The 27,739-nt window shown below is 44.2% G+C and overlaps 2 protein-coding genes across 6 annotated transcripts in view; one reads left to right on the top strand and one right to left on the bottom strand.

Annotated features, from left to right (window-relative positions):
* Positions 1-18,986, top strand: part of CIC (capicua transcriptional repressor) — a 45,736-nt gene extending 26,750 nt beyond the window's left edge. For 2 of the 4 annotated variants that reach the window (XM_068136323.2, XM_078768534.1), the window contains 9 exons: positions 4,938-5,625; positions 5,966-6,057; positions 6,259-6,398; positions 6,506-6,728; positions 15,584-15,741; positions 16,785-16,936; positions 17,701-17,886; positions 18,023-18,166; positions 18,383-18,986. In XM_068136323.2, coding sequence (XP_067992424.2) covers positions 4,938-5,625; positions 5,966-6,057; positions 6,259-6,398; positions 6,506-6,728; positions 15,584-15,741; positions 16,785-16,936; positions 17,701-17,886; positions 18,023-18,166; positions 18,383-18,642 — 2,043 coding nt within the window. In that variant the 3' untranslated portion in view covers positions 18,643-18,986. Of the gene's footprint in view, positions 1-4,937; positions 5,626-5,965; positions 6,058-6,258; positions 6,399-6,505; positions 6,729-15,580; positions 15,742-16,784; positions 16,937-17,700; positions 17,887-18,022; positions 18,167-18,382 lie in introns of all 4 variants that reach the window. The other 2 variants (XM_068136324.2, XM_068136322.2) reach the window with 2 other exon arrangements.
* The window catches only part of LOC144888884 (uncharacterized), a 73,892-nt gene continuing 52,985 nt past the window's right edge, over positions 6,833-27,739 (bottom strand). Inside the window, exons 2-4 of one of the 2 annotated variants that reach the window (XM_078768537.1) lie at positions 8,674-8,762; positions 8,251-8,536; positions 6,833-8,133 (exon numbers count right to left, since the gene is read on the bottom strand). In XM_078768537.1, the coding sequence (XP_078624663.1) occupies positions 8,267-8,536; positions 8,674-8,762 (359 nt within the window). In that variant the 3' untranslated portion in view covers positions 6,833-8,133; positions 8,251-8,266. The remainder of the gene's footprint in view (positions 8,134-8,250; positions 8,537-8,673; positions 8,763-27,739) is intronic. The other variant, XR_013621448.1, reaches the window with a different exon arrangement.

Genomic DNA, 27,739 nt, shown 5'->3' on the forward strand with positions numbered 1-27,739 from the left:
GATTAATCAATTAACCGATTAATTATTAAATTTTTCTTTAGATACTTGATTTTGAAAAAATTACAGGTTCAGATGAAACAGTGGTGGTTTCGGTATAAAATTTGCCAATTGATTAAGAAATTAATTATTTTACAATTATGTATTTTAATTTCACAATTAATCAATTATTGTATACCGCTCCCTCCCAATTCCGTCTCCGTGTGCTGTACTGCGGCAAAATAGAGCGTCAATGGCGCCCCGGAAATGTCTCTCACTGGAGGATATGTTATTTATTTATTTGGCATTGGGGCACGGCAGTGGATGTCCTATTGTTTTTGCTCAGATTTATTCATCTTTTTATTCTTCCGCCACGGTTTTGGCCATTCAAAACCTTTATAATTAATGTTCTCTGCAACCGTTGGTCCGATTGACACATTTTCACCAAAGGAGTGGCTCCATTTGTGGAATGTTTTATGTTAATTATGATGTCATACATTACGTGGTATGGGCGCCATCTTGGAAAAACCGAAAAAGTTTGCCAAACCGCTCCAAAACCGCTCAATGCAAAAAAAATTGAATCATGCCTCATTTTGAAGAACTCTCCATTGTGACCAACATATATTAATGACGATGTCATAGATGCTTCCATTATGACGTCATAATTCGACAAGTAGAATGCTTGATCCCACAAATATGAAATTTCTTGATCAAGATCAAAGGAAAAATCGGCCAAGAAAAAATAATAATGATGATGTCATCGGTCATGTGGTTCAGCCACCATATTGTTTTTTTCTGAAAACCAATAAAAACCCTCTTTCGTTGAAACAGCTGAACAGATCAGAGAAACTTTACATGCATGACCGCATACCCATCAAAAAACAAACAAGAAGTATGTTGTGTGTAGCAATACTTATCTACAAAATACTTACAAAATCCCTAAAATAAGTTGTTGGCCTATGATGACCTCAAAAATAATTGGTGGTTGAATTCAGTGACCTGGTATGCAAATCCTCTTCAAATTTCAAGTCAGATGAAAATTGAGGAATTTAGAAATTTGGCCTATGTTTACCTCAAAAATAATTGGTGGTTGAATTCAGTGACCTGGTATGCAAATCCTCTTCAAATTTAAAGTCAATCGGATGAAAATTGAGGATTTTAGAAATCTGGCCTATGTTCACCTTTTGGCCTATATTGACCTCAAAAATAGTTGGTTGAATTCAGTGATCTGGTATGCAAATCCTCTTTAAATTTCAAGTCAGATGAAAATTGAGGATTTTAGAAATTTAGCCGATGTTGACCTTTTGGCCTAGGTTTACCTCAAAAATACTTGGTGGTTGAATCAGTGTCCAGATATGCAAATCCTCTTCAAATTTCAAGTCAATCGGATGGAAATTGAGGATTTTAGAAATTTGGCCTATATTGACCTAAAATATAATTGATGGTTGAATTCAGTGACCATATGTGCAAATCCTCTTCAAATTTCAAGTCAATCGGATTAAAAATTGAGGATTTTAGAAATTTGACAAAGGTGGTGACCTTTGGCCTATGTTGACCTATTGACCTTTTGACCCCAAACAATAGGCTTTTTGCTTATCTTCAATCGGACCAAAAAATTATCTACCATTTGGTGAAGTTTGGTGAAGATCGGTTGAAAATTGTGACCTGTAGGCGACAGACATACAGACATACGGACAAACAGACAGACAAACAGACAGAATCAACATACTTGCTGGAATCTTTTCCGGCAAGTAACAATGCACAAGGCCAACCAATATACAGTCGTGGCTAAAAATATTGGCTCCCTTGCACTTTTTTCAAATAACTCACAATTTTCTCCAAAAATAAGTTGAAATTGACAAAAGTATTTGGTCTCCACAATTCTTTATTTCACTGTTAACATTACAGAACCTTTGTTTTTTATTCAGAACTTAATATATCCTTTTAAATCAGAAAATAAAAAGAAATGGTATTGACAAACTTTGACACCCTAGACGTAATATTTGGTTTCACAGCCTTTGGACAAAATAACTGCAGTCAAACACTTCCTATAGCCATGAATGAGCTTCCTACATCTCTCCACTGGCAGTTTGGCCCAATATTCTTGTGCAAACTGCTCCAGTTCTCCCAGATTTGAAGGGTACCTTCTCCCAACTGCTGTTTTCAGATCTCCCCGAAGGTGTTCAATGGGATTTAGATCTGGACTCATTGCTGGCCACTTCAGAACAGTCCAGCGTTTTGTCTTGAACCATTCCTGCTTATTGAAGTGAGTTTTTGGTCATTGTCCTGCTGCAAGACCCATGACCTTTGATGGAGACCCAGCTATCTGACACAAGGTTGAACATTGTGCTCCAAAATGCCTTGATAATCTCCTGATTTCATGATGCCATGCGCACATTCAAGGTACCCAGTGCCAGAGGCAGCACAGCAACCCCAAAACATCACTGAACCTCCTCCATGTTTGACTGTAGGGAAGGTTTTCTTTTCTTTGAAGGCTTCATTTTGTTTTCTGTAAACATAGAGATGATGTGCTTTACCAAAAATCTCTAATTTGGTCTCATCTGTCCACAGGACATTGTCCCAGAAGGATTTTGGCTTGTCCCGGTGTGTTTTGGGAAACTCCAGTCGTTTCTTAGGTGTCTCTCTCAGCAGTACGCTCCTACCATAGAACCGCCTTTCATTGAGTTGGCAGCGTATGGTGCGAGTTGAAACTGTCGTACCTTGTGTCTGAAGGTCAGCTTCAATCTGTTTGGCAGGTGATCGAGGTGCTTTCTCCACCATTCGAACAATCCTTCGCTGCAATCTTTGATCAAGTTTTCTCTTGCGGCCACGTCCATGGAGGTTGGCAACAGTGACATGGGCCTTAAACTTCTTGAAAACATTGCGTATGGTGGACACAGGAACATCAAGGTCTCTGGAGATGGACTTGTAGCCTTGAGATTGTCCATGCGTGGCTACAATCTTGTGTCTGACCTTAGACAATTATCTGGTTTTCCTTTCTTTTTTTTTCCATGCTCTTTACGGTACACACAGTGACACAAAACAACAGAATGACTCCTTTTCTCGATTCAAACTGGTTGTATGAGTGATTTTTTTTATATTGCAGACACCAGCAACTCACCACAGATGAGTTCAATTCCGAAGTAAAAGAGAATCACCTGCTTGAAATCTAATTATTTCTAACAACTTCTAAAAGGTGCCAATAATATTGTCCGGGCCATTTTAGGATTTCTGTGTGGAATAAGCTAAGATTTCGTAATTTCTTCAGATTTTTTTGTTTTGTTCCACTGCAAACCAAAGAAATACAAATGTGGATACCAAAATATTTTTTCATTTCAACAATTTTCTGGAAGAAATGGTGCATTTTTTTAAAAACGTGCAAAGGTGTCAATATTTTTGCTTTTTGGAAGTAATAAGCCCCTGGCATGACGTTACAGGTCACATTGCTTGGTTGCTGTGATTTTTTTGAAGAATAAAACTTTAAAAAGTAACGTCTCCTGAAGGGTTGAACAGATCGAGTGGAAACTTGACAAATATATATGTTCCCCATGTTTTGGGGGTAAAAACTTCTTTTGGAATAAGTGATAAGTCACATGGTTTGGCAGCCATAAATAATTGAATGAAAATCTTAAAAACGTATCTCTTTAATCGCTTCATTGATTGACATGAAACTGTCTCGTAATGTAGCAGTCATCAAGGGGAGCAAGTGTTTAAAATTTCAGCATGATTGGTTGTATGGTCTGGAAGCCAGAAGTTGTTATTGTTGGAAGAAGAAGAAACTCTACATTTTATCTTCTCAGGCCATGTGACCTGAGAGTGATTGTGACTCTCAGGCCATTCTTTCACTGCGATTTTCGGTTTATTCCCTTTAAAATCATTTTCTCTGCAATCTTTGGTCCGATTGACACAACATTTTCACCATAGGAGCGCCTCCTCCTGTAGAATTTTCTAATGATAATGATGACATCATGAGTCACGTGTTATGGGCGCCATCTTGGAAAAACCAAAAAACTATGCACCTCTATTCTCCAAAAGTGCTGCGTAAATAAAATTGAGACATGGCTCATTGGAAATAATTACCCATGGGAAATAACATATGTTAATGATGATGTCATATGTGCCTCTATTATGTGGTCATAATTCGACAAGTAGAAAACTTCATCCGATCAGCATGAAATTTCTTGACCGTCATCTTGGGATAAATTGGTGAGCAAAAAAAAAGAAAAAAGAAATGACGTCATCGGTCATGTTGTTCGGCCGCCATATTTGTTCAACAGAAAACCCTTAAGAACCACAAAAACCCCTTTTTCTCCAAAGTGGCTGAACAGATTGAGGTGAAACTTTTCAGGCATGGTCGCATACCCATGACGAACAAAACGTTCCATGACCATGATGTCATAGGTCACATGGTTTGGGAGCTACGATTTTAAAAAGAATAATTCTTTAAAAAGCCACTCCTCCAGAACAGCTGACCAGATCGAGTGGAAACTTCAATCATATGTTCCCCATGCCTAGGGGATACCATGGTGTCCATAAAAAATTCCTCGGTCACACGGTTTGTCAGACATATTGGATTGAACAAAAATCTTTAAAAAGTTATATCTCCTGAACCGCTTCGTTGATCAATGTGAAACTTCAAAGTAATGAAGGAGTTGTCAAGGCGAATAAGTGTTTAAAAGTTCAACATTATTGATCATATGGTCTGGGAGCCAGAAGCTGTTTTTACTTGAAGAAGAAGAAACCACATACATTCTTCACCAGCTTTTTGACTTTTCAGTATATCTGTTAATTAAGCAGGGTTGTATCAAAGTGGGGTTGTATCAAAGCGAGGTTGTATCAAAGCGGGAATGCGGAGGTACCCGGTCATCACTGCCAGCAGTTATAAAGTGATAGTTCTAGTTATTATTATAGTGAATAGTTGTTTCAAGTTATTTTCTCTCCCTTATTACTTCTTGCTATAGACTCCCTGCCTCGTTCCCGTGGCACCTTTCTTGGGTTCCGGTCCAACTTCAACTGCACTCACAACCGACACCAGGTCAGCTGGGGATGACTGTGGAGTTTCTGGCAGGAACGTCAAGAACACTGCCTCAAGATCCGCGACGACGGAGCCATCGTCGCAGCAGCAACAACTCCGTGTGTTTGTTTCCTCGGGCACGGCTTCCGTGATTCGCCATTTGGATACTCGTGGAGTCGTTCGTTTCCCCCCTCCAGCTCTTGATGCCTTAGTAACTTCTCAACCCCAAACTCCACCAGTGACTATTACAGCTCCATTACAGATTCCTACTAATCGAGTTCATCTTCCCCCACAAGCCATTTCTTGGCCCCACATTTCTCAGCACGCACCAGGGCAACCTCTTTCCCTTATACCATTTCACCCTTCCACAACTTCCCAGAATTACACACCAAACACCTCAATGTTGTTGTCCCAACCAACCCAGCATGCCTTGGGGCAAATACTGCTGCTCCCATCTTCCCAACATGCATTGGGAGGGGCGGGCATAGTAACGGCTGAGCCAACGCACAGTATGGTGGGAAAACGGGTACCATTTTCCCAGCCTGCCGCAGGTCTTGTATCCCAGAATGCCTTGGTGACTGCGTTGCCTCTTCCCCGACCATCGGTGTCCATGACAACAACGGCACACCCACGGGGTGAGCAGTTACTTCCCCTTATAATACAGAAAGGCTTTGTTACTCAACCAGGACTCTTTACCAATTTTTCACCTTTACCAGTTTTACCAGTGGTAGGAGCTTTTCCAGTAATTATTAGTAACTCGATTATGGTACAAGGTAGGGTAACTTATCAAGAGCTATCCCCCTTGAGGTGTCTGCTCTTCAATTAGATATCTGACAGAATAAAGTCCCTGTGTGTGCCCCCTTCCATTTTATCACACTGTTACCGTGATTATCCACGTGATGATATGTAAATTTCCCTACTTGTATGTGGTGATGATCTTAAGGTGGTGCGTTGTGGCCGCCCCTACCCGAACAGCTTCCTTTCCATCTGATGTTGCCATGAATACAACCGGGCTCACAGGGAGACTGTCCAGCATTACCATGGCAACAAACACCATTAAAGCTGAGGTTTGACAAGTGGTCTACATGTCTCCCCCTTAATCCCCACCCAGCTAAACTCTATAGAGCAAGAGGGTTGATTAAGAAGATTTGCACATTAAAGCAGAGAGGCATGAAATAAGATTGGATTTGTCTTCCCTGTTCCCAATCCTGTGAACCCATATCCATCACCCTGTTATTCCCGATGTTTCTCCTTTACAACTCAACCAGGTGGTCTCCACCTCTTTGTCGACCACCTCGGAGCCATTGATGACTCTCACAACCACAACGGTTTCGACAGCGACTTCCATGTCAGATGTTAAGGAAATGGATCTTGCGAAGGGGATGGTGCAACAGTCTCCGATGAGAGAGTGAGGATTATTTATCATTATTTTGAACCGAGTGATCCATTATTGAGCCCAATATTGCCTTTTTATTTTTTGTTTCATTTTCTGCTCTTGTTTTTGTACATCCCTAGTCAAGTAGTCGCAGAGGTGTACCCAGAAGGATCTCATCTGGTCACGGCAATACCGGCCACACCTGTGGAGGTTGTGGGGGCAACCAAACAAGGACAGCGAATCAGGATGGCCCAAGGGGGTGTGGCCTCCAATGTTGCGATTCCGACAGCACCGGTGGTTATGGAGACTGTGGAAAGGATGGTGGGAGATAGAAGAGTTGATATGCCGAGGGTGGGTTCTGATGTGAGTAGTGAAAGCATTTACTTTTGGTTATTTTAAGAAGTAGTAAATTGTATCGTGAAAGGTAAAAGGGGTCTAGATGTGGATGCAAGGAAGCCAGTCGACCCCCAGCTTAGGGAATTTATTTACAAAAAAAGTCTGATTTGGCTGGTGTGTTTTTTATGATGAAGCATACCTTGGGGCACTAGAGACTGGGCGTCTGGTCGTTCAACTCCGGGGCGTTAACGCGCTAGTGCCAAAAACGTGATTTTCGTTGTATGATATAAGCGAGACAAAGGAAAATCACGTTTTTGGCTGCTGTGACGTCAAAAATGGGTCCATAGTGTACACATTTCACTGAAATTATGCTTACACATGTCCTCGACTATTTTAAAAACTGCGCAAGAGCACAGGCTGCATTTTAAGGGATCAACCGTGCCTCTCTGTGGAAAATGGTCAATCTCCCTAAACTGACCCCTTTATCACCATAATAATCCCCGATATCAACAAATTTACATGACTCGAGAACTAATCAACATAGAAAGCTAATTCTGGTGTCTAGCTATAGGTATTTGGGTATGGGGAATCGATTGAAACCAAAATCAGACCAATAAGAACACTCCTTATTAGCATTACTCCAAAATGGCTGCCTCAACAACTGCCGTAATGACCCCCGGTTTCAACAAATGGGTCAACAATGCCAAATACCATGTCATATCAGTACAAACAAAAACTGACTTTAACCAAATTGTTAATATTCTAGAAAGTTCATAGGTAACGATCATTTAATCCATAAAATCGAATCATCCTCTTCCTCTTCTTTGTCATCATCTTCGGAAACATCACTGCCATCTGCATTCGGGTATCCTTCATCATCACTTTAATCCCCAGCCTTAGCCTTGGCAGATACTTTCTCATCATAAACCAAGTCAATTGGCATGCCACCACCCTCAAACCACTTTAGAGAAAGCTCGCCATCATGAAGGATCCATCCATGCTCAAGTGGATCCCAGGGATCAGTCAGGTTGAAAGAATGCAACCATCGATGCGCAAAGATGTTGGTGTGCTTGAGCTGCTGCTCCAGAACCTTTAAGCATGGCGGATGCATCGTTGGATCATTGTATTTGATATTGCTGAGCTTGTTGGTTTGCCTCTTTGGCAGAGACCTCTGTAATATCTTCAAGTGGGCCTCTGACTGTTTTACATTTTAGCTTTGTGGCACCATAAATGGAGTACACAAGCTGTTCCAGATTTGTATAATCGCTTTGGTCTACAGTCTGTTCGTGCACCAGATGAACGAGTGCCTGCAGCGTCTTTGGTTGATCGGCCATGAGGTTGAATGGCTGCACCTTTCCCTTCATAATGAACGCAGCAGTATAATCTAATCACAACCAGTGAGTGCGTGGAATGCCGGCAGCACATCACAGACCTGCAACAAATCAAATCCCGCAGTCAAATACCGCATACCAAAATGATGGTTATACTAATTCACGACTCGCCAACATTGAGAAGACCAATCGTAACACATGAACACAATTATTCCTACCTTGCTTCCGAAGGTTTCAGCCAGTGCTGATAGATTGACGGTGCGTCGATCGTTTTTGCTGCATAATCGAAGATCCTGGATTACGTGAGCTTTTCCCAACTTCTGTGCATGGTTGAGAAAGTTGAAGAACCACATCTCCATCATCAGCCCGAACTAACATCTTCGCTGGCTGCGTGGCACGAGTAGCAATATGATAGACGTGAAACACCATCCAAGTGTCCGCCTCCTTGTGATGAAGTACTTCTAGCCAGGGTACCAACACCTTGGTAATGGCACCATCTTCCACCTGCAGATAAAGGGGCAAGATGGATTCATATACCTGTAGTAGTAGTCGTAGTAGTAGTTACGAAGATTGCCCAAGTATAGTGTACAGTACCTCTAAATTCAGAATGTCTAAATTGCTGAATCTAGGTTGGAACGTACCTGGTATTTGTGATATCTCTGATCATGTGGCAAATATATAGCCTTTCCAGTGATGAGCACCTGGTACCTTGATGACACCCACTCCGCATCTAAAAACCGCAGAAGGGCTGTAATTTTTGTACTTAAGTAATGCAACGAGTGATTTACTGACGTTGTGCAAAATGACGCCCTGTATGTTTGATATGTAAGCAAGCCGTAAGTTTATTTTTGCAGAAATGCTTGCCAATAAATGTTTTGTAGTTTGTAATAGTAAAGTAAGCAACTGTTACCACACAATTATGGATATTTTAATACCAGTGTGTTACTGTTGTAAAGCTGTAGGATTTCAGAGACTTCGTGAAGTCGCTAGGTCAATGCATCAGAGGCCCTGTGATCTGAAATGGACGATCTCCTGAAATTACACTGTGCTTGGAGTGGTAACTGTCTCTTATAGATGGTTTGCGGCTCGACTCGTCATATAAATTACGCATAAAGTGTACCTCCTGTCTTCCCAATGCGCTTGCCTTTGATAGTATAGATTGAGCCACACCTGCATCAGTAATTGGAAGATTGACCATAGTTCGAACAAAGAACATGAAGGCAAATATCAATGCATCTACCTGCACCTCAGTGGTGAGTGGTTCTTGCTTCTCAAGATGATGGACCAGTGTAGCCTTTCTTGTGGAGAACATAACACCATTAGTGTGTGCAAGGGAGAGGGAAGACTCGAGTGAGAGGGAAGGGCATGATCATTTCGAGCTTGATTGATTGGTCGATGGCGAGCAGACAGACCCTGGCAAACAGGTCTCCCGAGGACCTCAATTCAAGGAACTTGAGGTCCTTTGATTTCAGTGATACCTTGAGCCCATCGCTGGCGAGGTTTTGTATTCTTATAGACTGGATGGGCTCTTCTAAACGGTCTGTCCTGATGTTGAATTTCATGATAAAATCCTCCATCCACCTCTTCCCTGTATCATAAACATTCACAAGCTCATCTGCAATATCATCAGCAAAGCGAAGTCCCAGTGGTTAAACAATATAACCTGCTGTCAGAGGTCATGGTCAAAGGGATTCCTTGTTTCCCAAATGATAGTGAGCAGCTTGGAGCGGTCCTCATGGTCACGTCTTATCTGTACATTCTTCAAATCTCGCGCAACGGTGTCTTTTGTTTCAACTCCAACTTTCTGACACAGCAGAGTTACTACCTTGCTATGTTGAGTTTGGTTAAGACACCATCTTTTTCAGCCAGACATTCAGTTGGTGAAAGTAGCAATTCCGGTGTGCCTCGATGCTGCATCCTGATTTACCGTTTGTTCCAGGGTTAGTCCGTGGGCAGTGCGGGTGAAGTTTTTCTCCATATGCCTGACAGAGAGGACTCCAGTGTCGCAATAATGAGAGATGCCAGGGTGCCTCTCCTCGCAATTCAGAAAGGACAACAGCAATAATAAAGTGTTAAAGAGGTACATAACAAAAGGTAGAATAGGAGAGCAACAAGGCGGGTTAATTGAAGGGAAGGAATGTGTGGAATCAGATATTTACAGCAGAGTTGCTAGTGGAGAAACACTTAGAATTTCTGTTTTTTTCATGGACTAAAGCTTGTCATAGAGTTAACATACGCACACACAAATGCAAACACACACAAACAAAAACACACACACAAACACACGCAAACAAAAAGACACACATACACACACAAACAAACAAACAAACACACAAACAAACACAGACACAAACAAACAAACACACGCACAAACACACACACACACACACACACACACACACACACACACACACACACACACACAAACAAACACCCTAACCCTAACCCCAAAACATGCTCTGCATTTGAAGTGGGGGAATGGGTGGTAAAGGAGACTGATTTATGGCTACAACACAAACAGATACAAATGATAATAGGCAGAAGGACAAAGAGGTACAGAGGGACAGAGGAGTTGAGGCAGAGGAGGAGGGGGAGGATAATGAGGAACAACATGTCTTGGAAGAGGAGCTGGCTAATTAGAGGAGGTGCGAATGACACCAATTGAAGAAAGACCATGACTAATTCGACTACATAATAATAAACCGCTTTACACAAAAAAGGTGCAAAAACAGATCCTTGCAACTACAGACCAATCAGCCTGCTCCCAATTATCAGCAAAGTCATGGAATCCATCATTGCTTCGGATATGAAATCTTTCCTCTTCTCCAATGGCTTGATCTCTGATCATCAATTTGGTTTCAGACCAGGTCACTCTACTATGGACATGCTGCTTCTGCTGTCTCAACAATGGATGGAGGTCCTCAATGCCAAACAGGAAATCAGAGCTGTCTCCCTTGACATATCACGTGCCTTCGATACGGTCTGGCACCCAGCTCTGCTCACCAAACTCTCCTCCTATGGTATCCATGGAAATCTCCATGCATGGCTTGCGGACTTCCTCTCTGGTCGTAGTCAACGTGTGGCCCTGAATGGATTTCTCTCATCTCCCCTTCCTGTTCAGGCTGGAGTTCCCCAAGGCAGTGTGCTGGGCCCTGTGCTTTTTCTGGTCTTTATCAATGATCTCTCCGACTCTCTGGAAAATCCTCTCTATCTCTTTGCTGATGACTCCACTCTCTGCCGCTCCATTCCTCTTCCCTCAGATCGGCAGTCTGCAGCCTCCTCACTCTCTGAAGACCTGGACAAAATCACAGTCTGGTCAAACAAGTGGAACATGTCTTTCAATCCTGACAAATCTCACACTCTTACGATGTCTCTCCGAAAAGATCGACTGGACAACCCTCCCATCTACTTTCTCAACAATCCTCTCCAAGAAGTTCTGTCGCTCAAGCTTTTGGGTCTCACTATCTGCCATGATCTTTCTTGGGGAAACCACATTTCCCAAGCTGGCCTCCAAAGCCAGTCGCCGACTGGGCATCCTCCGTCGTGCGAAGTCCTTCCTAGGCACACCTGAGCTCCTCACCACATACAAGGCTTTCATCCGCAGCTCAATGGAATACTGTTCTCCCCTATGGGCTGGTGCTCCTGCCTCACACCTGGCTCGGCTTCACGCTGTTGAATCCAAAGCTTTCAGAATCATTGGAATCTCCCGCGATGAAGCTATCTCTGAGAGCCTTTCACTCACTCACCGCAGGCAGGTAGGTGGTCTTTCTGTCTTCTACCGACTCCTCTCCGGCCTTGCTCCCCCAGCTCTCTCTGTGCTCTGTCCCCCAAATATTCCTACAGGTCGCACAAGATCTGCCAGCCACCCTCTGATGGTTAAACTGCCGAAATCTCGGCTCTCTGCTCACCTTCACTCTTTCATTCCTCTTTTCTCCCGCCTCTGGAACAAACTCCCACACTCACTTCAATCACACTCCTCCCTCCAGGTCTTTAAAACAGCTGTTCACCACCATCTCTTATCTTCCCCCATCCAAAACCTTGATCTTTTCTACCCCCACTAATTCACCCCAGATCCACCTTGTTTGAAATTCCAACTTCTTTCCTGGAAGTCCTGGCAGTGTCCATATGTTTTATACCTCTCCCACCCCCACCCTTCCCATGCCTCCCCCCCAAAGCCCTCTCCCTCCCACAGTTCTCTCGATGTCTCCATGTCTCTCGGTCCCTGCTCTCAAATGTTGTGTTTGTGTCCTTCCCCCTCTCTCCCCATCTTGTCTACCGCTCCCGATGTTATTTGTTTTATGTGTCTGTTTGTCTTTCTGTGTGATTAATGTTCGCTCTTTCACGAGCCTCGATCTTGTATACAAAAAAAAACGCACAAAAGCACGAGATCTTCAAAAATTCCTTTCCAAAAATTTTCGAGCTTTTCTTTGTCAGGGGGAGTTTAATTTTGTTGCTTTTGTTTCCGCAATTCACAGTAAAATCTCCTTAGGGTATTTTCAAACATGTGGTTTTGTTTTCTCCTGTTGTTTCCTTCTTCATAGTTTTTTTTTTCTTCCTTGATATCATTTCTATTTTGAGTTTGTTTTCAGCACCCAAGCACTCGAGCTCTTTGTCTTTGATTTTGTCTTTGTTTTTTATTCTTTGGATTCTCTTTTTTAGTTTTGGTTGTCTGTTTCCTTTCCTGAACTGTTGCATTTGTCCTACTTCCTTCCGCAGTTGCTGTCTTTGTTGTCCCCCGTCGCACCGCGGAGCGAAAGGGGGACTATGGTTTTCCCCTCCGTCCGTCCGTGCGGGCGTGCATACGTGCGTGCGTGTGTAAGCGAAGGACCGCATTCGAATTTGGTGTGTGGGTGCAACCCACTTGAAAATCCAAGATGGCCACCGCCATGTATGTCTGATGCCATGTATGTCTGAACCTTGTGAGCGGAATATCTTGAAAAATAAGCGAAGTACCAACTTCTAATCTGGTGTGTGGGTGTATCTAGGCACAAGGAAGAACGCTATTGAAAATTGGGTCGCCACGTCAAAATACAAGATGGCCGCCACCATATATATGTCTGAACCTTATGAGCGAAATATCTTGAAAAATAAGCGAAGTTCCAACTTCTAATCTGGTGTGTGGGTGTATCTAGGCATAAGGAAGAACCCTATTGAAAATTGGGTCGCCACGTCAAAATACAAGATGGCCACCGCCATGTATGTCTGAACCTTGTGAGCGAAATATCTTGAAAAATAAGCGAAGTACCAACTTCTAATCTGGTGTGTTGGTGTATCTAGGCATAAGGAAGAACGCTATTGAAAATTGGGTCGCCACGTCAAAATCCAAGATGGCCGCCTCCATGTAAGTCTGAACCTTGTGAGCGAAATATCATATCATAGCATGTTTTCTGCGTCTTCCACTTTGTCAACTCACATCACTTCCCCGACGGGGGACCGAGGCGTAACGCTTGTTTCTCAAATCTCTGTCTCCAAGGTGGAATTTGGTTTCTATTTGTGGGGCCTGGTTTTTTCTTCTTCTGGTGTTGTATGCCCATTACTTTTTCTTGAATAAATAGTGCCGCCGCGAAACAGACGACATTGATTTCTTTCAAGGTGGATGATTTTGAAATCATTTTTATAATTGAATGGTTTTTTCGTCTTACCAAGATTTTTGTCCATTTATTGTTTTTATGCGATAAAGTTTTGGTCTTTCTCCAAGTTTAATCAATTTCATCTCTTCTATTTTGTTGGCTAACTCTTCTTCCAGTCTATGTTGCTCTTCATCATCTTCACCATCCTCCTGTCCCTCATTCTGTTGCTCTCCCTTGTCTTTCTACCCATCACCATTCACATTTTCCATTCTTTTCCCCTTCATTTGTGCCTGAGTCACCTAGTCCTTGTCTCTGAACTGGTCTTGCCACTCTTTCAGGGGAACACCGTCATTTTCTCCTTTTGCCACACTTTCGCCATAGCTCCCCTCACTCTAATCTCTCTTGCCACTTGTTGCCTTGCCCTAGATGTAATCTCTTCTATTCTATCTTCATCTAGATATCTTTTAATTGTTGAAAAGACCTTAAATTTATCAAGGGGGAGTGTCTCCACCCTAGTGACCAGTTTCGTTTTTTTCAGCTGGTTCCTGAACCGTTCACCCTTACCTTTCCTTCCCCGTGCCTCGTGCATGGAATACATTTTGTATTGGAGGATTATCTCTTTTTCCTCAACACTCCAGCATGTGTGTGCGTGTTGTTATTGTTGTTGTTTTTTGCCAGTTCAGCCTAGCCATATGCACACTCGTCTTTGATTTTGATCTTTCACCTGGACTTGAACCCCGACTGCTACTAATCCGCCTGCCCAAATAAGAGGCCTAGGTAGCGACCTTCATAACTGTTGGTCTTCCTCCTCCTTCCAAGATTAACAATGGCTAAGGCCAACTTCGTTGGCACACTGGCATAACCAAGAGTCTTTGGCATCCTCGAGGGTGGCGCCAGGTTGGATGGAGTGGATAACCGTGGAAAGGGTTTGTGGCAAATTCCAGGGATATGGGCCAGTACATGTTTACTTAAGCCGTGGGCATGTCCAAAGAGTGAGTAGCGACTCGTTGCAATATCGTGTGTGATCGGGCAAGTTTAGTGATCTCACTAATGGTCTTGTTTGAGACCTGGTCATGCCATTGAACCCCAAGTGTGTGGCATTGATGAAAGCTTAGAGGTTGGCTTGGTCCTTTTTCAAAAGTGTCTAGGTCTCACAACCACAGAGGAGACAGGTAGGACGCATATTCTGTAAATGCGAACCTTTGATGGTAAACTAAGACCATGCTGTTTCCAGACAGCGTCTAGCCATTGAGCCAGACCCCAGATGTTTGGTCATCGGTCGGTGGAGGAGGTGCGTCATCGGTAGGGGTCCCATCAGTCAGAGGGAGCAAGGTTAATTGTGATTTTTAGCAAGGGTTTGTACATGTTCCTAGAAATGGAAAATGGTTCCTAGAAATGGAAAATGTGTGATAGCAGTGTGTAGCTCTTTGCCTTCTCTGTTTTATTATTCAACATACAACCCTAGCTTTAAGGTTGCTGGTTGCCAGATTTTTTTTCACTCAAAATGTGTAGGGTCATTGTCAGTTTATGGTGTATAAAAAATGTATACAAGTATTTTCACCGAGTATACATGTATCTCAAAGCACATCACACACACACATACACAAACATACATACATGCTTCTCAAGTCGCATCACACACATACATACATGTATCTCAAAGCTCATCACACACATACATACATGTATCTCAAAGCACATAATACACACACATCCATCTATCTCAAAGCACATAATGCACACACATCCATCTATCTCAAAGCACATTACACACATGCATGCATGTATCTAAAGCACATTTAAACACATACATACATGTTGATCAAAGTCGAAATGTCTTCCTGTAGTTGTTTTTTTTTGGGTTTCGATTGCAGCAACTTCTAAAAAAAAAAAAAAATTCATGTTTTTGAAGTCATCACTTGTAACCCTCTTATTTTTTTGGTTCATACTGCTTTTGTAATCCTTGCCACTCAACCAGCAGAGTGCCAACCTTCCAAGCAGCAGCGTGAAAGTGGAAGGATGCGGTTTGACCGCGGCCTCGGGCAGTACCACGGACGTGCCAGAGAGGATTGAAGAACCGGGCAAGAGGCCAAAGGTGAAGCCTCCACCACTCAAGAGAACGTTCGACTCTGTGGACAAGTGAGCCGATGTCCCTTTTGGTGGAACATGCGGCGCGCGTATCCTTCTGACGCAGAGTTGAAAAGGCACAAGCGTAGGTAGAGGGAATCAAATAGTTTTGAATCGATTATTCATCTGATGTGCACGGAATGTGAGGCAGCTACAGCACACAACGCGGTAATTGTGATTGTTTTGATACAATCGCAAAGACTCCTTTCTAGTTTGATCGCATTTGGTTTGGTAGGATTTGAGGCCCGATGGGATCTATTTAGGGAGTGAAGTTTTAGGTTATTTTGATTAGGATGAGATTTTAAAAGGAAGAAAAAATCCCGAAGACACTTTCAAATGAAGTTTGGCCCAGAGAGTGCACTAGAGGGGTTTTATGGGTGTACTATTGGTGCTTGTACAGATTATTAACAGCTAAAACATTAGCACGTAATGGACGTGACATAAGAACGCATGGTTCAAACTCGGGATTGTGAGAAGTTCTCCTTAAGCCAGGTCTGTCGAGTCGAGTGATGTGAACGTCAGTCCCAGCTTGGGAAGCCTCTTCCATGTTTGCCCTCAAACTGCCAAGGCAGAGCAACATGATGAACTTTGAACCCAGCATCGGCTCAAAACATGCACTAAGCACCAAATGTTGTTTGTCAAGTTCCAAAAGTTTGTTTCCACTGGTTTTAAAAATAACTTTTACCACCTGTTAGCATTAACCTTTATGTGATGTGCTTTCCCTGTTCTCCAGTAAAATCTCTGTTTGGCATTTCCATCTGAGCACTCACCTCATGATGCTGGGAAAACAACATAATCCCAAACACCGTACTTTCATTTTATGCATTGCCACCTCCGTCCTTGTTCCTGTGAAGTGTACATGTGTCCTTACGTACTTGTCTCATGTGATTTGTGTACAAGTTCCTCCATAAGAACTCTCAGCAATTTGAATATACAAGCTTTTTGTGTACTTGCATGAGACTTGGTTTACCACCATGACACTCTCCCTGGGCACGAGTTTCCATCACCTGGTGCTTCACCCACAACCTTTCACTTGTGACCTGTCACTTCCTAAGGGTTCTGTCGGATGTCGAATTTGAGGAAAGGTTTGCCGGCCTCCCCGAGTTCCGCCCAGAAGAAGCGTTACCTTCCCCCAGCCTGCAGGCCCTGGCAACTTCCCCGCGAGCCATTCTCTGCAGCTACCGCAAGAAGAGGAAAAACTCCACAGGTAATACGATGATGATGTACATGGTGAGCGTACGATTGTTTGTTTTTGCAGTGTTGTAATTTTGTTCATGCTGTGTGCTAGCCGAAGAAAATTATGCACCTCTTGGTAAGTGTGACGTAACACGCGCGTTTGGACCCGGAAACAGAATTATGACGCAGCGCGTTACGTCACGACTTACCAAGAGGATATCACAATTGATATGCTCCACCTTTACGTTTTTCATTCAGTGTGAAAAACAAACAAACCAATTGTTAAAATGATTATCAAATATCAAACGCATCGGCGTTACTGGTCTTCCAACGACACAGTACTTATAGGCCCTGTGGGGTATATTGATCACAGTAGATCTTCGCTCAGTGCTGTAAGTAAAACTTACCTCACAGATGTCGGGATTCCTCCAAATTTCTTTGTTTAATGTTATAAACGGCATTAGCGACTATTTAAAAAGCTAATAATATGTTTCTGGTTTATAATATTTTACAAGGCCGGCTTCGCCGCTGTCAGACTTCCTGTCTTGTTGTTATCCTCTTGGTAAGCCGTGACGTAATGCGCCGCGTCATAATTCTGTTTCCGGATCCAAACGCGTGCGTTACGTCACCACGGAGGTATATAATACCTCCGTGTACGTCACGGCTTACCAAGAGGTAAGTTTGTCGGGAAGGTGTGCCGGTGCTGTGTGTCATGCAAAACGTGCATATTCCACCTTTCACAGGACCTGCAAATGAGCACAACGCCTGACCCCAATATTTCCCTCCACCGTGTAGATTTTGACTCTCCAGGAGACGAGACCACATCTCCACGGCGACGTTCACGTTCCAGGGCAGGTGGCGTGGGTGGCGGCAGCGAACCCAGCACACCCAAGAGCGGGCGCTGCGAGGGAGAGGTGTTCCTCTTCGACCGCCCGGGCACCGGGCTGGACGTGCTTGCCGAAGCCGCCACGGCTCGCAGAGGTAACCTGGGTCGGGGCCCGCTCAGCCTGGCGGTCCGTTTGGATGACCGTTTAAAGCCGCTCCTTCCTTCTTGGTTGTGACATCACTCGTTGTACTTTTGCTTTGACACGTGACATCTTACTCGGCCTTGTTTCAGGCTCTCAAGGGGAAGAAAGTGAAGAAGGGTTGGTGGGTGAAGGTGGTGATGCAGAGCGATCGTTCTCTTCACTTCGTCGGACACTTGATCAGCGCAGAGCGTTGGTCATGCAATTATTTCACGACCATGGATTCTTTCCCTCAGGTACAACCTTCCTAAGTGCCACCTTTCCTCCTCGTACTCCTCCTTGCTTACCTTTTCCAACCCTTCATTATCCGAAATCATTATCCTCCTTCACTCCACTTTGTGTAAAAGTTTTTTTTTTTTTTTTTTTTTACTCCACTTTGTGTAAAAGTTGTTTGATGATCAAACATGCTTCCAAACCAGTAAACTCCAACAATATTGTCCTTCCACCCCCAGCGCAAGCTACGACTGCATTCCAGTCTCGTTACGTGGACATATTTCCGACCAAGGCTTGTCTGCAATTAAAAATCCGTGAGGTCAGACAAAAGATCATGCAGACGGCTTGTTCGTCAGACTCGATGGATTCTTTGTCTTTGGCAGCGCCTTGTCTGTCGTCCGCTCAGCCAGAAGACGCCGACATGAGCCCCTCACTCAACACCCCCAATCCCAATCGGCCCGATCCCTCGACACCGGAGCCGCCGGATACAGCTCCTTAAGCTTTGCTTTTCTCTCATGTGGCTCTCATGTGGCATGTGGCTAGTCTTTGCGCTCCTGGGAAACATCCACGGCGAGGAAGTAGGTGCAAGTCCTCGCCACGATGTGTCACCTGTCTATTAACCGTCTAACTTTGTGGGTCCCAGCGGGCACCGTGTTTTCATATCGTTTGCTTTACTGTATTTTCTAGTGGTTTTTCAGCTAATATTTTGATATTTATACATGATATATGCACCTTTTCCTACAAATGTGTTATCCTGTTCCGCTGCCTACCCTCAACTACTTCCATGAAAGAGGTACACCTGTCCTATCTCGATGAAGAATAAATGAAATGCTGGCAGTTCAATTAACCCTTTATACTGGTTAAGGTGGAATGATAGAGACGGTCCATGTTTTGCGACATTCTCCACAAATCCAAACACCTTTGATGACGTTATGGTGCAGTTTGTTTCATCTCGAGAAGAGAGTACAAAACAGGTGCAGTGGAAGAGATGCTGTTTGCTGCATTCCGGAGAATAGGAAACTGCACTTTGGGAGCAACGGTTCGTGTTGATTTCTAGGGATTGGTTAGAGGGTTGATTTCTAGGGATTGGTTAGGGTTGATTTCTAGGGATTGGTTAGAGGGTTGATTTCTAGGGAACGGTTAGGGTGTTGATTTCTAGGGAACGGTTAGGGTGTACATTTCTAGGGATTGGTTAGGGTTGATTTCTAGGGATTGGTTAGAGGGTTGATTTCTAGGGAACGGTTAGGGTGTTGATTTCTAGGGAACGGTTAGGGTGTACATTTCTAGGGATTGGTGAGGGTTGATTTCTAGGGATTGGTTAGAGGGTTGATTTCTAGGGAATGGTTAGGGTTGATTTCTAATTGGTTAGAGGGTTGATTTCTAGGGATTGGTTAGAGGGTTGATTTCTAGGGATTGGTTAGAGGGTTGATTTCTAGGGATTGGTTAGAGGGTTGATTTCTAGGGATTGGTTAGAGGGTTGATTTCTAGGGATTGGTTAGAGGGTTGATTTCTAGGGATTGGTTAGAGGGTTGATTTCTAGGGATTGGTTAGAGGGTTGATTTCTAGGGATTGGTTAGAGGGTTGATTTCTAGGGAACGGTTAGGGTGTACATTTCTAGGGATTGGTTAGGGGGTTGATTTCTAGGGAACGGTTAGAGGGTTGATTTCTAGGGATTGGTTAGGGGGTTGATTTCTAGGGATTGGTTAGAGGGTTGATTTCTAGGGATTGGTTAGGGGGTTGATTTCTAGGGATTGGTTAGAGGGTTGATTTCTAGGGATTGGTTAGAGGGTTGATTTCTAGGGAACGGTTAGGGTGTACATTTCTAGGGATTGGTTAGGGTGTACATTTCTAGGGATTGGTTAGGGGGTTGATTTCTAGGGATTGGTTAGAGGGTTGATTTCTAGGGATTGGTTAGGGGGTTGATTTCTAGGGATTGGTTAGAGGGTTGATTTCTAGGGATTGGTTAGAGGGTTGATTTCTAGGGATTGGTTAGAGGGTTGATTTCTAGGGATTGGTTAGAGGGTTGATTTCTAGGGATTGGTTAGAGGGTTGATTTCTAGGGATTGGTTAGAGGGTTGATTTCTAGGGATTGGTTAGAGGGTTGATTTCTAGGGATTGGTTAGAGGGTTGATTTCTAGGGATTGGTTAGAGGGTTGATTTCTAGGGATTGGTTAGAGGATTGATTTCTAGGGATTGGTTAGGGGATTGATTTCTAGGGAACGGTTAGGGTGTACATTTCTAGGGATTGGTTAGGGGGTTGATTTCTAGGGAACGGTTAGGGGGTTGATTTCTAGGGAACGGTTAGGGTGTACATTTCTAGGGATTGGTTAGGGGGTTGATTTCTAGGGATTGGTTAGAGGGTCGATTTCTAGGGAACGGTTAGGGTGTACATTTCTAGGGATTGGTTAGGGGATTGATTTCTAGGGATCGGTTAGGGTGTACATTTCTAGGGATTGGTTAGGGGGTTGATTTCTAGGGATTGGTTAGGGGGTTGATTTCTAGGGAACGGTTAGGGGTTGATTTCAAGGGAACGGTTAGGGTGTACATTTCTAGGGATTGGTTAGGGGGTTGATTTCTAGGGAACGGTTAGGGGGTTGATTTCTAGGGAACGGTTAGGGTGTACATTTCTAGGGATTGGTTAGAGGGTTGATTTCTAGGGATTGGTTAGAGGGTTGATTTCTAGGGATTGGTTAGAGGGTTGATTTCTAGGGATTGCTTAGAGGGTTGATTTCTAGGGATTGGTTAGAGGGTTGATTTCTAGGGATTGGTTAGAGGGTTGATTTCTAGGGATTGGTTAGAGGATTGATTTCTAGGGATTGGTTAGAGGGTTGATTTCTAGGGATTGGTTAGGGGATTGATTTCTAGGGAACGGTTAGGGTGTACATTTCTAGGGATTGGTTAGGGGGTTGATTTCTAGGGAACGGTTAGGGGGTTGATTTCTAGGGATTGGTTAGGGGGTTGATTTCTAGGGATTGGTTAGAGGGTTGATTTCTAGGGATTGGTTAGAGGGTTGATTTCTAGGGATTGGTTAGAGGGTTGATTTCTAGGGATTGGTTAGAGGGTTGATTTCTAGGGATTGGTTAGGGGATTGATTTCTAGGGAACGGTTAGGGTGTACATTTCTAGGGATTGGTTAGGGGGTTGATTTCTAGGGAACGGTTAGGGGGTTGATTTCTAGGGAACGGTTAGGGTGTACATTTCTAGGGATTGGTTAGGGGGTTGATTTCTAGGGATTGGTTAGGGGGTTGATTTCTAGGGATTGGTTAGAGGGTTGATTTCTAGGGATTGGTTAAGAGGTTTGATTTCTAGGGATTGGTTAGAGGGTTGATTTCTAGGGATTGGTTAGAGGGTTGATTTCTAGGGATTGGTTAGAGGGTTGATTTCTAGGGATTGGTTAGGGGATTGATTTCTAGGGAACGGTTAGGGTGTACATTTCTAGGGATTGGTTAGGGGGTTGATTTCTAGGGAACGGTTAGGGGGTTGATTTCTAGGGATTGATTAGAGGGTCGATTTCTAGGGAACGGTTAGGGGGTTGATTTCTAGGGATTGGTTAGAGGGTCGATTTCTAGGGATTGGTTAGGGGGTTGATTTCTAGGGAACGGTTAGGGGGTTGATTTCTAGGGAATGGTTAGGGTTGATTTCTAGGGATTGGTTAGGGTTGATTTCTAGGGATTGGTTAGGGGTTTGATTTCTAGGGATTGGTTAGAGGGTTGATTTCTAGGGATTGGTTAGAGGGTTGATTTCTAGGGATTGGTTAGAGGGTTGATTTCTAGGGATTGGTTAGAGGGTTGATTTCTAGGGATTGGTTAGAGGGTTGATTTCTAGGGATTGGTTAGTGGATTGATTTCTCGGGAACGGTTAGGGTGTACATTTCTAGGGATTGGTTAGGGGGTTGATTTCTAGGGAACGGTTAGGGGGTTGATTTCTAGGGATTGGTTAGAGGGTCGATTTCTAGGGATTGGTTAGGGGGTTGATTCCTAGGGAACGGTTAGGGGGTTGATTTCTAGGGAATGGTTAGGGTTGATTTCTAGGGATTGGTTAGGGTTGATTTCTAGGGATTGGTTAGGGGGTTGATTTATAGGGAACGGTTCGGGTTGATTTCTTGGGATTGGTTAGGGGGTTGATTTCTAGGGATTGGTTAGGGGGTTGATTTCTTGGGATTGGTTCGGGTTGATTTCTAGGGAACGGTTCGGGTTGATTTCTAGGGATTGGTTAGGGTTGATTTCTTGGGAACGGTTAGGGGGTTGCTTCTCGGGATTGGTTAGTTAGGGGGTTCATTTCTAGGGAACGGTTAGGGGGTTGACTTCTGAGGATTGGTTAGTCAGGGGGTTGATTTCTAGGGATTGGTTAGGGGGTTGATTTCTAGGAATTGGTTATGGGGTTGATTTCTAGGGATTAGTTAGTTTGGGGGTTGATTTCTTGGGATTGGTTAAGGTTGATTTCTAGGGATTGGTTAGGGTTGATTTCTAGGGATTGGTTAGGGGGTTGATTTATCGGGAACGGTTCGGGTTGATTTCTAGGGATTGGTTAGGGTTGATTTCTAGGGAACGGTTAGGGGGTTGATTTCTAGGGATTGGTTAGGGGGTTGATTTCTAGGGATTGGTTAGGGTTGATTTCTAGGGAACGGTTAGGGGGTTGATTTCTTGGGATTGGTTCGGGTTGATTTCTCGGGATCGGTTAGGGAGTTGATTTCTCGGGATTGGTTAGAGGGTTGATTTCTCGGGATTGGTTTGTTAGGGGGTTGATTTCAAGGGATTGGTGAGGGGGTCGATTTCTCGGAATTGGTTCGGGGGTTGATTCATAGGGATTGGTTAGTTAGGGGGTTGATTTCTAGGGATTGGTTAGTTAGGGGGTTGATTTCAAGGGATTGGTGAGGGGGTTGATTTCTCGGAATTGCTTCGGGGGTTGATTCATAGGGATTGGTTAGTTAGGGGGTTGATTTCTCGGAATTGGTTAGGGGGTTGATTTCTAGGGATCGGTTAGGGTTGAAAGGTGCGAGGAGAGCTCGGCGGGTGAAGTTCCAACCGATAATGAAGGTGTGGAGGTTGAAAGAGGTGACGGTGAGGAAGGCATTAAAAGAGAGGCTGAGTATGGTGGAGGATGATGTGGTTGAGCTTGAAAGTGGTTGGATATCAATGAAAGATAGTCTGTTGGGAGCCGTTGATGAGGTATGTGGATGGACAAAAGGACCACCGAGGCATTCGGAAACATGGTGGTGGGATGATGAAGTTGGAAAGAAGATCGACGAGAAGAGGAAGAAGTTCAAGGAGTGGCAGAAGGCGAAGGGTATGGGGGCAGAAAAGGCAGAGCATGAAAGTTATAAGGCAGCCAAGAAGGCTTTTTTTTTTCTTTTCTTTTTTTGAATACTGAATCGAGGCTCGTGAAAGAGCTAACATTTATTTCACAAACAAATCAATCAGACAAACAAAATATATAAAAAGAGGGAGCGGAAGACAAGATGGGGAGAGAAGGGGAAGCACACAAACACAACATTTGAGAGCAGGGAGATGTGTGGGAGGGAGAGGGCTTGGGGGGAGGAGGCGTGGGAAGGGAGGAAGGCTGCAAAGAAAGAGGCAGCAAAGGCGCAGGAGGCATGCAGGAAAATGTTCGGAGGACACTTGGATTTGGAAGAGGGTCAGAGAGTGGTATTCAGGATTGCAAAGCAGATAGCGAAAGAGAGGTGTGATGTGATGGGGGTGAGTTGCTTGAAGGATGAAGTGGGACAAATGGTTGTGGACCCAGATGGAATTAAAGGAATATGGAAGAGATATATGGAAATACTGTTGAATGCAGAGAATGAATGGGATGGCAACATAGAGAGTAACCCAGTTTTAGGATCGGCAGAGAAGATAACCGAGAAGGAAGTTGAGGAAGTGATAAAAGCAATGAAGAGTAGAAAAGCGGGAGGGCCGACGGGTGTTGTGGGAGATATGTTGAAGGCAGCAGGAAGTTGGGGTGTGAAGAGAATGACAGAGATCTGTAATCTGGTGGTGAAAGAAGGCCGCATTCCAGTGGATTGGGAACTGAGTACCCTCGTCCCTCTATACAAGGGGAAAGGTGACCCTCTGGACTGTGGCTCGTATCGAGCGATAAAGTTATTGGAGCATGGAATGAAGGTATTGGAAAGGGTGTTGGAGAAGAGGATAAGGAAGAAAGTGAAGATTGACGAAATGCAGTTTGGATTTATGCCAGGAAGAGGAATGACAGACGTGCTTTTTATTGTGAGGCAGTTGCAGGAGAAGTACATGGAGAAGAGGAAGAAGTTGTTTCTTGGGTTTGTTGATCTGGAGAAAGCATTCGATAGGGTTCCACGTGAAGTAGTGACATGGGCATTGAGGAAGTTGGGAGTGGAGGAATAGTTGATCAGAGTAGTGATGGCAATGTACAAAAGAGCACGCACAGCTGAAAGGACGAAGGACAGGAACCGTGGTGAGTTTGAGGTGAAGGTGGGAGTGCAGCAGGGGTCAGTACTAAGTCCACTATTATTTGTAGCTGTGATGGAGGTGCTGGCTCGGAACGTAAAGGAGGGTTTACCGTGGGAGTTGTATTAGTTAGGCAGTTAAGAGGAAGCATCGTTCATTTTTTCAGGAAAGCACCAAATTTGGCACAGATGTAGTATGGACCTACACAATTGTTTTCCTGAGGGGCGCCCAAAAATTCAGAAAATTCCAAAAATCCAAAAAATGTCCTGGATGGTGTGAAAACAAACAAAAAAAAAACCTTTAGAGGCCATTTTTCCCCGCAAGCGGGGGTTGGCCTTTTTCGGGAACTGTGGTTGTTGTTGTTTTTCGGTCCCCTTTTTGAAGCAATGTTTTACGGCCGGATGCCCTTCCTGACGCCAACCCTTTTTGCCACCTTGTGTGAAAAAGGGGAGAAAACGGGTATTGATTCGAACTGTAGATTCTGCTATTGTGGTCTTGGCAATAGCACACTACTTTACCTACCAGTCACACGGTGTGGAGGAACTCTGGATTGACATTGGCACTGGTAAAAGCTACCGCTACCTTGCCATCCATAAAATTGCCACCGGCCTTGGCCGCAGGAAGTCCGAGTCTAGAAAGATATGTTGCCATCCTCTATGACCGGACTACCGAGATAAAGACAGTGAATGACATGCGCCGACACTTGTTCACGAAGAAGGCAAGAACAATTGATCTCATTCCCCCAACAGCAGACGCATTCGAACAACACCTAAAACGTGCATGTTTTCAGGCTGGACACGTATGGAGTCAGGCACTTGTGGCCTACCCAGAACTTCCATCACCAGCTGATTGGGGCTGGATGAAAACAGGGACTTCTTGGACACCAATTTGGACCACAATACCACTGATACAGGAGGCATGTTCAGAGCTTACAAGCTGCCATTGTAAGTCAGCCTGTAAAGGCAACTGTAAATGCTCCAGGGCAAATCTGCCCTGCACATCACTGTGTGACTGCCATGGACAGTGCTTGTAGTACTACGCGTCTGTGCGAGAGCCTCCACCTTTCAAGTGCCCACAATATTTTAAGTTAAAACTGCCACTGTGTGTAGCTTTGATTAATTAATACCATTCCATTGTTATCAGAGACCAATAAAACAATGTGTATCACTTGGAATTGAAATTTTACCTAAAATACTATGAGAGATTCAAGGAAAATGGAAACACCATGGCGGCCATCTTGAAATTAAAGATGATGGATGCCAATCTTTATGCAATTGATCCCATTGGATTCAGAGACCATGAAAACATGGGGTAAGACACTGGAACTGTGGTGTTATCGCTCATAGTATAGAAGTTATTGAGGGAAATAGGTCACAGAGGGTGGGCATGTTGAAATTCAATATGGCGGCCACCAGGGGTTCTGAATTTTTGGGCGCCCCTCAGGAAAACAATTGTATAGGTCCATACTACATCTGTGCCAAATTTGGTGCTTTCCTGAAAAAATGAACGATACGCCCTATTTTTCGGTCTTAACTGCCTAAGTATATGCAGATGATCTGGTGTTGATTGCAGAAAGTATGGATGGACTGAAGGAGAAGATGAACAAGTGGAAGGAATGTATGGAGACAAAAGGTCTGAAGGTGAATATCGGAAAAACGAAGGTGATGGCAAGTGGTAAAGCATGTGGTGAGGTGGCAAGACCTGGGAAGTTGCCGTGTGCTGTGTGCAGGAAGGGTGTCGGAGTGAATTCCATTCAATGTACAATGTGCGCTGAGTGGGTTCATCAAAAATGTAGTGGTTTGAGAGGGTCATTAACCAGTGTGGCAGCTACATTCAAGTGTAAGGTGTGCACAGAGGGAGCTGCAGATGGAGGAAATGTTGAGTTGGATCTTGGAGACGGCGTGAAGCTGGAAGGTGTGAAAACATTTTGCTCCCAAGTAGACATGCTGAATGGAGAAGGTGGATCAGACTCTGCAACGGTTGCGAGAGTGAGATGTGCATGGAAGAAGTTTCGGGAACTGAGTGGCGTACTGACAAGGTGGGGAATGTCGTTGAAGCTGAAGGGAAAGGTGTATGCTGCATGTGTGAGAAGTGTTATGATTTATGGGAGCGAGACATGGGTAATGAACGTAGAGCAGCAACGAAGACTGGAAAGGGTGGAAATGCAAATGGTTCGGTGGATGTGTGGAGTATTGTTGAGAGAGAGGAAGACAAATGATGAATTGCGAAAGATGATGGGAATAGAGCCTGTGATGGATGCTGTGAAGAGAAACAGTTTGAGATGGTTTGGTCATGTGTTGAGGAAGGATGAAAGTGCCTGGTTGAGAAGAGTTTTTTTTTTGTTTTTTTTTGTATACAAGATCGAGGCTCGTGAAAGCGCGAACATTAATCACACAGAAAGACAAACCGACACATAAAACATATAACATCGGGAGCGGTAGACAAGATGGGGAGAGAGGGGGAAGGACACAAACACAACGTTTGAGAGCAGGGACCGAGAGACATGGAGACATCGAGAGATCTGAGAGAGGGCGAGGGCTTTGGGGTGGGGGGGCATGGGAAGGGGGGTGGGGTGGAAGAGGTATAACACATATGGACACTGCCAGGACTTCCAGGAAAGAAGTTGGAATTTCAAACAAGGTGGATCTGGGGTGAATTAGCGGGGGTAGAAAAGATCAAGGTTTTGGATGGGGGAAGATAAGAGATGGTGGTGAACAGCTGTTTTAAAGACCTGGAGGGAGGAGTGGGATTGAAGGGAGTGAGGGAGTTTGTTCCAGAGGCGGGAGAAAAGAGGAATGAAAGAGTGAAGGTGAGCAGAGAGCCGAGATTTCCGCAGTTTAACCATCAGAGGGTTGCTGGCAGATCTTGTGCGACCTGTAGGAATATTTGGGGGACAGAGCACAGAGAGAGCTGGGGGTGCAAGGCCGGAGAGGAGTCGGTAGAAGACAGAAAGACCACCTACCTGCCTGCGGTGAGTGAGTGAAAGGCCCTCAGAGATAGCTTCATCGCGGGAGATTCCAATAATTCTGAAAGCTTTGGTTTCAACAGCGTGAAGCCGAGCTAGGTGTGAGGCAGGAGCACCGGCCCATAGGGGAGAACAGTATTCCATTGAGCTGCGGATGAAAGCCTTGTATGGTGAGGAGCTCAGGTGTGCCGAGAAAGGACTTCGCACGAC

This window comes from Myxine glutinosa, chromosome 14 (genome assembly GCF_964187855.1).
Source record: "Myxine glutinosa chromosome 14, kmMyxGlut1.1, whole genome shotgun sequence".
NCBI lineage: Eukaryota > Metazoa > Chordata > Myxini > Myxiniformes > Myxinidae > Myxine > Myxine glutinosa.